The sequence below is a fragment of the Lissotriton vulgaris genome, chromosome 1_1 (assembly GCF_964263255.1).
Source record: "Lissotriton vulgaris chromosome 1_1, aLisVul1.2, whole genome shotgun sequence".
NCBI lineage: Eukaryota > Metazoa > Chordata > Amphibia > Caudata > Salamandridae > Lissotriton > Lissotriton vulgaris.
The window spans coordinates 794,533,781-794,545,996 of record NC_141685.1 but is presented as its reverse complement, the minus strand read 5'-3'; the positions used below and the strand labels follow the sequence as shown (position 1 = coordinate 794,545,996).

Below are 12,216 nucleotides of genomic sequence, written 5' to 3'. Positions count from 1 at the left end.
TTCACATGTGTTGCTGTGAACAAAGGCATCCTGGGGTGGGATTTAAATCTCCTCGGGCTCACTAAGGCCTTTGTTTTATTAGTTAGAAAATTCTAGTGGCAGAATGTGCTAATAGCCTTATTGCCCGCCATAGCTGGGGGTATACCGGCCATTAAAGGCCCGATCCATTATTAAAGGCCCTCGCCTTAGGGTATAAGGCTACATTAGAACATTAGAATGTTGAGAGCGCGATTGAAGACAATGGAGCAGCAGGAGCCTATATGAACTGGTACAGCCCAGCTGCACAAAACATTTTAAAGTTTTAATGAACAATCTCTGCCTTCTCTTTCCCCTCCCTCTCCAAAATACATGGAGTGGGCATGGGAAAGTGGAAGGCAGAGGCTGTGCTTCAGGGCACATCAGAGCCTTCCCACTCCCTCCTCCCTAGCTCAGAGTCACTTGAGCATCAGAAGGCAGGAGGGGGAATGCTGCTCAGCTCCTGGGCCTCCCTGGCTTGGCTAAACTACAAAAAGCAGTTCAGCTAAGACGGGGAGAACCAGGGGATGACTTCAGCCCTTTTTCACAGTTCTTGCTGTGAATGTTCAAAAGCTAACAGCAGTGGCCCTGTGCGTCGCTGTTAGATGTAGAACATTCACAGAAACAGCTGCAAGCAAAAGCTTCTAGGAACCAAGGAAAATTTCAACCCCCTCAGGCTCTCTGAGGCCTTGGTTTTACTAATTAGAACATTCTGCCCTGATGGGGTGGAATCTTCTAATAGCTTCATAGCCCACCATATCTGGGCCATACCGGCCATCTCAGGCCCTCTCCATTGTTAAAGGTCCTTGCCTTCAGCTAAGGCCTTTAATGGCTGGTATAACCTGCTACAGGGGGCCATAAGGCTACAGTATGTGTCCTAGTTATTGCCGCCTGGCAGTTGTATAGTAACCAGTTGCTGTATGCATGCAGCATGAGAACACATGCAGTTGGGGCAATCAGAAAGAGATTAAAAAAGTACAGGGGACAGAAAATAATACTTGAGATGTCAAAGCAGCAAGGAAAGAAGTGGCAATGCATTCGAAATTAACAGACCCTGCAGCAGAGGAAGTAATATACAACAATGGCATTTTCATTGATCGGCAAAAAGTGGCTCATCTGGAATGGCCACAATTGTGAGGATAATACAGGACAAAGGTTTTAGTTCCACATCCTAGCATTTGTACCTTCTGTTGGCTTGTCCTTGATTCGTAAGTGGCCTGTGGTCCTATCACCGAAGCTCCATTCTGCCTAAAAGTAAACGGAGAAGGTTGGTCACGATAGTGCTGTTTCTGCACTGTCAGCTTCACAGAGCTGCTTCACCAAATCTCTGTAGGCAGGCGGCAGACTGACAAACATGCAAGCTGACCGACATGATATGGCCAGACTGAAAGACAAGACACTAGACCAGAAGATCAAAGGACAAGCGGACAGGCAAATACAAGTCCAGCAGACATACATGAGGCCAGACACAAGGCCAAAAAACAGCCCAGACCTGTAGAACAACCTAGGCCAATTGAAAACTATCCGGATGAAAGCAATATACAAGACCAGCAGCTTGCAACTGGCTATCAGCAACTCCAGGCTCACATATAGAATGGCCGACAGACTGCTAAATGGCCATTAGACAGACAACATTCCAACAGAGTCCGGGGCAGTAGTTAAACCCAAGCTGACAGAATACCACCACACTGACAGATGTTGGAACAGCTGATTGAAGCCAGCCTTAGAAATTGGCAGACAATCCAAGATGCAAAGACTAGGTCAACTAATAAGCCAGACCACTAGAAAAAAATCCCAGACTAGCAATATACCAAAAGACTGATAGACTCAAGACCAGCAGATCCCCACCAGGCACACAAATTGCCAAACATATACAACACTGTAATGGTGTAAATGGCAACAGAGACTCAGAAACAGCTACACGGTGGAACACTGTGTTCTTTATTGTCCTCTCTAATACATGAGGCCTACACCTGCTAAGAGCTCGCTCCAAAGCATGTTTTCCTTGATGGCTGCCTTCAGAGTTCTTCCCTTTTTCCTCTCAAGACTCCTCCCCTTTTGTTCTCTTCATGTCCCTCACAACTGGGCACGGACGCAAGACCATCCCCACAGGCTAGTGTGAGTCGAGATGTGACACTGTCCAGCAGATAAGACACCAGCACAAAATAATGTTTGTAAAGTGCACATGCCCTCAAAGGTGCCTTAACGCTGAATAACAGATGTTTATTGTTACCCAACTCAATGATACTCATGTTATTGACCTCAGAAGGATGAAAGGCTGGGTGGACCTGCCGGGATTAGAACCTGTGGCCATGAGGTCGAACACAGTCCCTTACAGTAGGTGCATTAGTCCACTAAGTCACCAGACCTGGCTTCAAGGAGAACAGAAAAGAAAAAAATTCGGGAGAGTGGAATACCACAAGAATGATAGACAGACATCAATCTTGAAGATCGAAATCAGGCTTAGAGAACAGCAAACAGACCGACTGACTGACACTGCGCTGATTTACCATAACCCGAGAGACATCCAACTAGCTGACAGACACCAGCCTAGCAGACAGATATCAATCAACCCAAACACAGGCGCAGTACACAGCACACACGGAGACAGTAAAGACTCTAAACAAAGAAGAGATTTCAGGGCACATGTGAGACAAGCATAGACAGGACTACGCCAGATAGGAGCAGGCATGGCTGGCACACACCTTTATGGCTACCACTCCTCCCACCGTGCAGTGCGCCCTACCTGCAGGTGCCTCCAGCGGTTTTGCAGCTGTACTAGCCACTGAGGGTCCACTCCCGGCCTCTCCTCCAGACACGGATCCGAGAACTTCAGCCTGTCGGCCAGCTACAGCAGGGACAGAAAACAGGAAAAACGATAATATTCTTCTGTGGAAATCCTACCCCAGTCCTCCCATTATGTTTAGAGAGGAAACTCCGCTCCACCTAGCCCGAAGCTGAGAAGTGTGTCACTGTCACCCCTGCCCCAACACTGCAGCTCGTTGCATTTGCAAACACTGTTAATTGTTAATTGGCCGCACCGTGTTTGCAAACCTCCACCTGGCAGCATCTCTTAAATGTGTGAGAATGGCCCTGAGCAGAGTTATGTTTTAATCTGTTATCTGCGGAACAGATAACTTGACACCGTTAACCCTTCCATTGCTTAACAAACTGCAAATGGGAAGCACTTTTGTGCTTCGAAGAGGCCATCGGGAAGCAAATAATCATGAACAGCAAGTTTAATGTTTAAACAATTGCCAGGACTCTTCTGAGCTCAGTTACAAATTGATATTTGAAAAAAATACATGTGATATATAAAAAGTAAAACCCCAAAATGGTCTTTTCACATTCCTTTGTCATTAAGTTAAATTGATGCTTTTGTGAACTAGGCACTTGACCTTATAAGTGATCATTACTATAATCACATGACATCACTTCTTGTGACATCACTTCTGCTAACGTCACTGTGAATTGCACATAATAACTCCCCTACTATTTTCCTTAGGACTTCTGCCACGTTCCTAAACCTTTGCTCCTAGTCGCCTTGTTTAGGCTCTCGACGCCCGCTCACGGTCCTGTTGGGTTCCAGAGTAACCAACATGTCTCCAGGGGTCTTTAATTCACCATCAGACACAATAGAGCCCACCCAGTGGTCAGTCACTCGAATCACAGAAAATCCTAAATGTTCACCATAAACTCCTTTCTCAACAACACATCATCACTGCTCTACATTTCTACCCTCCATCAGATCACCCAGATATTCTCTCTTGGTGCCTGCTCTACATATTTTACAAGGGGCTACTTCTGAGGCAGGCTGCAGGCCCATTTGAGGCGGCCGCACCCAACAAGCAGCACACACCCCACCATTAGCAATTGCAATACCTTCAATGAGGATGCAATCCAGATCCCAGCTTCATTTTGAAGCCCGTTGCCCTGGATGAGTTTCAGGAGCAACAGAGAAGAAAAAACATTTAAAAATCCAATAGCAGAATGGCGATCACCCCTCCTAAGATTGGAACACGAGCTAGTGCAAAGTGTGGTGTACAACCCATAAGGGAGGGTGGGGGGCTATTTGACTGCAGGAGGCGTAGGAGGGATCATTCCCTACAACTGAGAAGGTACTTTCTTAGGGAGAACTACAGAGCAACAGAAGAGTACTACCTGCCTTCAGAGGCACAGCTTTCTGAAATCAGAGGCAGGGACATCTTAAGGATTTTTGGGGCCCGGGCCACACGTATTTAAGGGGCCTGATTGAAACAGTTTTTAAATTATGATCCAATTTTAGCTCTTTCATACCCTCTTTGGCCAGGTCGCTGATAGTGGACAGGCACATTGGTCTAAATTCTAAATGTATTTACATCTAATATTCAGGGATAGCAGCTACTCACTAATATTACTACAAATAATGTATCTGACCCCTCCCAGCGTCTCATATGTCAGGTCCTGTTTTGATTTAAAAGAACCGTTGTTGTGAATGTTACATGAAAAATAAATAAAAAATGTCTCTGCAAAATGTCTGTAATAGACTTTCACAAGTCATCCACATTAAAAATAAATTAAAGAAAAACGGTATTTAAAACAATCTAAGAATTATTCAAGGTCAACAGGGCAAGATTCTCTACAGAGCAGAACTGGTTGTATCTGGAGCCCCCTGAAAGCTAGAATCCCTGGGCCGGATCTCACTTTTGCCCCTGTATTAAAACGTCACTGATCAGGAGGGTACCTGCAACAGCCAGTGTGCACGAGGCACCGGAGGGCGAGGTACCTGCAACAGCCAAGCTGCAGGAGCCACCGGATGGCGAGGTACCTGCAACAGCCAGTGTGCCGGAGGCACCAGAGGGCGAGGTACCGAAAAAAGGCAGGCTGCAGGAGGTATCAGAGGGAGAGGTACCGGCAACAGCCAGGCTGCATGCGGTACCAGGGTGGCCAGGGGGCGAGGTACCGGCAACAGCCAGACTGCAAGTGGAACCAGAGGCGAGGTACCTGATACAGCAAAGCTGCAGGAGGTACCGGAGGGTGAGGTACCTGCGGCAGCCAGGCTGCAGGACACACAGGGGAGAGGTACCGGCAACAGCCAGGCTGCAGGAGGCATCAGAGGGCGAGGTACCTGTGAAAGCTAGACTGCATGAGGTGTCAGAGGGTGAGGTACCGGCAACAGACGGACTGCAGGACGCACCAGAGGATGAGGATCCTGCAACAGCCAGCTACAGGAGGCCTCAGAGGGCGAGGTACCTGCAACAGCCATGTTGCAGGAGGCATCAGAGGGAGAGGTAGCGGCAACAGCCAGGCTGCAGGAGGTACCACGGGGTGATGTACCGGCAACAGCCAGGCTGCAGGAGGCACCAGGGGGCAAGGTACCGGCAACAGCCAGGCTGTAGGAGGCATGAGAGGGTGAGGTACCTGCAACAGCCAGGCTGCAGGAGACAACAGCCCAGTTGCAGGAGGTATCAGAGGGAGAGGTAGCGGCAAAAGCCAGGCTACAGGAGGAACCACGGTGTGAGGTACCGACAACGGCCAGGCTGCAGGAGGCACCAGGAGGTGAGGTACTGGCAACAGGCAGGCTGCAGGAGGCACAAGAGGTGAGGTGCCAATAAAAGGCAGGCTGCAGGAGGTATCAGAGGGAGAGGTACCTGCAACAGCCAGGCTGCATGTGACACCAGGGAGGCCAGGGGGCGAGGTACCGGCAACAGCCAGACTGCAAGTGGAACCAGAGGCGAGGTACCTGATACAGCAAGGCTGCAGGAGGCACCAGAGCGTGAGGTACCTGTGGCAGCCAGGCTGCAGGACCCACGGGAGCGAGATACCGGCAACAGCTAGGCTGCAGGAGGTATCTGAGGGCGAGGTACTGGCAACAGACCGACTGCAGGACGCACCAGAGGATGAGGATCCTGAAACAGCCAGCTACAGGAGGCATCAGAGGGCGAGGTACCTGCAACAGCCAGGCTGCAGGAGGCAACAGCCCGGTTGCAGGAGGTATCAGAGGGAGAGGTAGCGGCAAAAGCCAGGCTGCAGGAAGCGCCACGGGGTGAGGTACCGACAACAGCCAGGCTGCAGGAGGCATTAGAGGGCGAGGTACCTGCAACAGAAGGCTGCTAGGTGGTATCTGAGGGAGAGGTACTTGCGACAGAAGGCTGCTAGGTGGTATCTGAGGGAGTGCCCACTGTAACAGCCAGACAGCAGGAGGCATCAAAGGAAAAGCTTTCTGCACTGTAAGTCTTAAGGAGGCATTGGAGAGATGGTTACCTACAGCTATCACTGCTGTGCATTTGAGGGAAAGCCCCTTATAAAAGGTGTTCTGCTAGGCACAGTCTGCCAGTGAGCTCCTTCCACTAGTCGGGCAGTATTTAATATAAACCAAGGTTTTACTTCGAGCATACAGTGAGAAATCAGTACAATTTATATTAGCAAAACTAACACATGACATGGACCTATGAGGATTGTGGGACGAAGAGGAACATTGCATTTCGAAAATCCTTAAATAAATTAGAAGAAAAAAAAAGAGGAACATTACATGCTTCTAGTAAGCAGTGCCTCACTATACACACATATTCACTCAGCTGGTCAGCAACTAATTCACAACACAATGAGCTGCTGAGACTCTGTTGTACCTTAAAGAGTTCAGCCAGGAGCACAGAAGCACCATCCTGGGCCAAAATGGCACCTGCAATCCCCTCGCAGTAATGAAACGCTTGAGACACGAGTCCGTAGTCCGCCAGTCGCGAGGCATAGATCAGCTTATACACCTATGAAAACAGAACAATGTGTGAGAGGGTTGTACTAACCTGGGGAAAATACAGGTTTAAGGCCATGAACTAATAAGGAAACAAAGTTACAGACTTCACTGCAGGAGAGGTTTAGTGCCATTATCAGGTGCCATATATAAGGCTGTTACGTATTAAGCGGAAGAAGCCTGCACAGTACAGCTGTATGGTATGGGGGGGAAGGGTCTGAGAGACAGTTTGGGACTCATCTACAAGAAAATGACGCAGGACAGTGCAAGAAGCTATCCTGCTGCACCCTGCTGCGTCATTTTCAAAGCGCAGGGATGCGTCGTATCAACAATACGACGCATCCCTGTGCTTTCCCCTGCACTGCGGCACAATTGGCTGCCATGCCCCAGCGCAGGCACCCTGGCATCATTTTGCACAGGTGCTGGCGCTGCTGGGATGATATGTTTTAGTGTAGGATTAATGCATTTTCGTCTATCTATGCATGCTGCAAAATGCAGTACGTTTAGAAAGAGGAAAATAAACTAGTAGAAATAAAAAATGTCTCATCGTTGCGTCATTCCTACACCTCTCCAGGGGAGGGATAGGATTCTGACGCATTCCCAGTTTTACAGAATATTGCAAAGCTGGGAATGCGCCCAGTTCAATGGAGGTGCGTGGGAACACACACAGCAACACCCATGGAATGCCCCTTTCACGCAGAGTAATACGTGAAAGGGGGCCACATTTACAAGGCAATGAAAATCATGCAGTGTGACTTTATGTGGCCTTGTAAATATGGGCAAGCCTATCGCACCGGCGGTGCGTCAAAGAAAGTGACACTTCGTCAGCGGAATGTGCTTGTACAGAAGCCCCCACATTTCTTACATCGGTGATGTAGAAATGAAGGGAGAGGGGTATCTCGTGCACCAGCACGTGGATGCTTTCTGCACTCCACTATGATAGAGGATCTATGTGGACACTGCCATGCAGTCTGGTGTTACAGGAAAACTGCTTGGATTATGTGCTGTGGAAGGTCCTGTTTAATAAGGGCTGTAGCCCCTGTGTGTTGAGGTTTTCTCAACAGTACAACCTTGTCGTTGAGGGACATTTACTTTACAAACTCTTCAAAATCTTTCAACATAGCGTGGGCATGGATGAATGGGTAACAAAGAAGAAGGTATGAAGGTGTTGGCGGTACACTGCAGTTCACCTTGTATCTAGATTAGGAAGTGTTGGGGTGTTTCACGCAGACTCAAATTATTGCGATGTTGCGTTAATAAAGAGATGGACGCCTAGCCAAAGCCACCATTATTTACTGAACCACCTGGAGATGATCATGGTCATACCAAAAAAAATGTGTTAGCATCAGTCTCAAAGTAGTGGATATGTGTGTTATTATTATTTTTAAGTTTATGGTTATGTATCAGGTTAGGGTTCTTGCTAGTTGAATTGTGAAAGGTGGGCCACAGCTTGTGGGTAGGGTTAGTTTGAGAGTTGTGTTAGAGTTAGAGGTAGGCTTGTTGTGGTTAGGGAGCTGTGATTCTGATAGTGGATGAGGCTGGGATAGGTGCAAAGGTGTGTGGGTTGCGAAGGGTGTGGGGATGTGCAGTGTGGGTTCATTTCAAGGGTTCGAGGAGGGCTAAAGGTTGAGATGAGGGATGGTATTAAGGTTGTGTTAGGATTAGGGACTGACTGTCATGATAGAAAGGGATCCCCTAGCCAATTTCTAACACAGAAAGAGATATGAAAGGGTATCCCTCTCTACCCTCTCTATGATAGGGCCGGACAGGGTAGGGCTAAGAGTTAGGGTTGTTGTAAAGGTTGGGACAATGGTATAGGTAGGGTTATGGTCGTGGTTATGGTTATGTTTAAGCTTAGGCCTAGAGTTGCGGTTTGAGTTTAAGGGACAGATTTACAAGCCCCGTGTGACACATTTATGCGCCCGTTGCATCACTTCTGAGACGCAGCGGCGGCGTAAACCATGCACCATGTTGAACAGTATTTACAACGCAACGCATCTAGGGAGATGCGTCACGTTGTAAAACCCTGCGCCACATGAAACCTGCGTCAGGTTTCACATGGGCGTGCCGGCGCAGGGTGGGCGTTCCCTCGCAGGTACGCCTCATAAAAGTGGAGCAGTGAAATCTACAAGATTTCACTGAGTCACTTTTACGGCCATGCTGCATCAAAACCCTGCGCCTGCTTGAAGCAGGCGTAAGGAGTGATGCAGCATGTTAGGCATAGGGCGCCCCCGAGTCTTGCTGGAGCCGCGTCTCGATTGCAAAACGGCTCCAGCAATGCGCCACCTTTACACCGGGGGATGCCACACGCATCTGCCCATTTGTGCGGCACGGCGTGCCGAATTGGAAATGTGGCGCATCAGTGGTGGCGCACAGGTGGTTTTGCGTGTCGCAAGTGTTCTGGCGCATCCCTGCTGATTTGCAGAGATGCACCAGACCTTGTAAATCTGCCCCTAAATGTCGAGATTTCGTTGTAATGCTGTCATTATTTCTGTTGTGCGGGTTTTGAGTTACTGGTTGAGTTAATTAATGAAAGAAAGCGATACTAATTGCCTTTTCAGAACACTGAAGCGGAATGCGGGCCAGTTTTGCTGTTTGTCCCACCTTAGGGGATGTTCATACCTGTTTCCCTCCACAGAGTAAATAGGCTTTTGGCTGAATGCTGGCTGAGAGTCAGGCAATACCATCTAACTATGTACTACAAGGCTGTTCCCTAAATAGAGGGTTGTTTGACATCCCGGCCTGTGCTGTACTGTAGCCTCAGTGGAGCACTGCTGGGGTCCACTGCAGTATATACATGGATGCAAGAGATGCTGTGGTGTCTCAGGTGTGTCCCTGTATCACAGGGGGTGTTGACGCATTTCTAACAGTCCTGTACTATGGAGATGTTACCTGGGTGGTGCTTGTCATGTATTGTTGGGGCTGAGACCCAGAGGGTGTATTGATGCATGAGTGTTGCGATGCCACTATATTGTCTTTTATTACAGGCAGTATTACTTTGATGCCATGTATCTGGATGATCCCTGCAGTTCTTGGCTATAGGGGTCTGACCTGGATCAACAGTGTGTTGGTGTCCTCCACAGTCCAGTTTTATAGATGAGATACCTTTGATTGAAGGTGTTGGGGTTATCCCTACAGACCACCCTTTTGGGGTGTACTCTGGAAAGTGGCTCTATTGCATAGGTTTTTTTATAGTCTTATACTCATTGATGAGTTACATAAATAAACAGTGGCATTTAAGGCTTTCCCAAAACCAGAGAATGATTGGGGTGATCTAGCTGGTAGACATTTCTTACCTTTGCTTCTTAGGGACATTACCTTGATTTAAAAGAGGTGACAGGGAAAAAGTGGAGGGGCTCTGTATTCTTACTTTATTGTGTTAAAATCGGGATAGAGGAATACATGTGTTTTTTGTGTGTGGACCAGTGCCTAGATTTTTTACCACTGTCCTCCAAGAAGCTGTCTTTGGTGGGCAGTGTATGGGCCTCCCTACTTTAGTACTGTCCTATCCGACTACTGTTTGGGCGCGGCAATGTCTGGCATGATGTGCTGTCCCACGGAAAGATTTTCTGGGGGGAACGCTTTATTGGGGGGGGGGGGGTATTACTGTACTATAGGAAGGCTGTGTAGGTTAGGCAGTGTATGAGGATGCCTTCTATAGTCCAGGGCTGGGGATTTGGCTAGGTGCAGCAGGTCTATGAGTGCAGCACTGTGATTTTGGCAGGTTGTCTTGGTGCAGCAGTGTCTAGGGTGCATTACTATAGTACAGGAAATGTGTCTAAGTGAAGCAGTGCCTACAGATGTCATACTGTCCTATGAGGAGGCCCCCTGGATGGAGCAGTACTTAGCAATGTAGTACTGTAATAAGGCACTTGTGTGGGTGAAACAGTTTTTAGTGTGTACTAATGTCTTACACAAATGTTGTATGGGGCGGAGCAGTGGATTGGAGTGTCTTCTGTCATACTGTTGTGCAATAGTTTTGCCTGGATGGATCTGTCTTTTGGGTTGTCATGCTGACCTCCTTGAACTTAGTCGGGGTGCAGCAGTGTCTTGAAGGGTGTCTTCTGCAGTCCTGCAAGAAGGTTTCTAAGTGGAGCCAGGTCCGGTGGTTCCATCCGTAGTAAAGCACTGCTAGGCGTTTGCTTGTGTTGATGAGTGTTTCGGAATGCAGTACTGTCCTATGGGAAGGCTGTCTCGGGTGGAGAATGCCTTGAGTCCCTTTTAAGTCTTGGTCTGTGTGAATGTGTTAAAATGGATGTGGAGCTGGGGCACCTTCCGCAGACTTGTTATAGGATTTTTTTCTTGGTACAGAAGGTGTCTGCAGAGACCCAGTCATATGGTATTGTATGACCAACATCTGGGTGTAAAGGTGGTTGGACCCGTGATATAGGGATGTTCTCAGGCCGTCTGGGGTGTGAAGAGTTGCTTCTTTCAGACCTGTGTGTGGTAGTAAGTTTCGGTGGTTTCAACGACAGTTTTATATCAAAGAATGATCGTTTGGGTGGAAGGGATGTCAGGGGGTGTCTCCTACAGATGTATAAGACAGAGTAGTGTTTAGGTTGCCCCTTCAGTCTTGTATTAGCCAGGTGTAGGTGGGACAGACGTTAGGGGATGCCTACTGTAAATATGAATTACAGAGGTAAGATTGGGTGGGAGGGATGCCAGGGGTCACACATCCCACACACATGTATTACAATGATGCTGTCTGAGTGATCAGAACGTATGATCTGTATCACAAGGACAGTGTTTGAGTGGGAGAAATGTGTGGGGTACCTCCTGTATTAGAGAAAAGGTCTGAGTCAATGATGTGTCCATGAATAATGTCTGGGAAATTAGGAAGTTTGGTGAAGATGGTGTTTGGACCACTGCTGAGTGAGAGAAGTGACTGGGGACCTACCTCCTAGGATGGTTATTAGGGCCCCTGCCTCTGATCTCTATTACAATGAACCAGTCTGGATAAAGTGGATGTTTGGTGTAATCTATATCAGAGAGCTGATGTTGCAAGGGTGGAGTGTTTGGGTCTCTACTTTGGTCCTATATTGCAGAGTGATAAGTGAATGGGAGGAATGTTAGGGATCACCGCCGCAGATGTACTGTATAATGCAGTCCAGGTGAAGATGACATTTGGTGTACATCTGTATCATTGCACTAGTGTCTCAGTGGTAGGATTGATTGGGGTGGATCCTGAAGAAATGTATTAGAGAAGTGGTACTTCGTGGGAGAGGTGTTCAGTGGCGGCTATCATGTAGGCGGGTGGGAGGTGAGTGTAAAAAAATAAAAGACTTACCTTCCTCTGCGAGTTCATCTTTTGGTCTTCTGGCAGGCTCCAACGTGGGACCCAGCAAACTCCCCTAACAATCCATGCTGCTCTCATCAGCATGAGGGCAGCGCCAGGATTGGTGGGAGCGCCTCACTCAACGCTCTTAAGAGCTCTGGAGGCCTGAGCTTTCTCTAACCCAGCTGTCTAAGAA

The 12,216-nt window shown here is 48.2% G+C and overlaps 1 protein-coding gene across 2 annotated transcripts in view; it reads right to left on the bottom strand.

Moving 5' to 3' along the window:
- Positions 1-12,216, bottom strand: part of SEC16B (SEC16 homolog B, endoplasmic reticulum export factor) — a 407,021-nt gene that overhangs the window by 184,466 nt on the left and 210,339 nt on the right. For both annotated transcript variants that reach the window (XM_086956511.1, XM_086956518.1), the window contains exons 16-18: positions 6,624-6,758; positions 2,762-2,863; positions 1,200-1,263 (exon numbers count right to left, since the gene is read on the bottom strand). In XM_086956511.1, the coding sequence (XP_086812637.1) occupies positions 1,200-1,263; positions 2,762-2,863; positions 6,624-6,758 (301 nt within the window). The remainder of the gene's footprint in view (positions 1-1,199; positions 1,264-2,761; positions 2,864-6,623; positions 6,759-12,216) is intronic.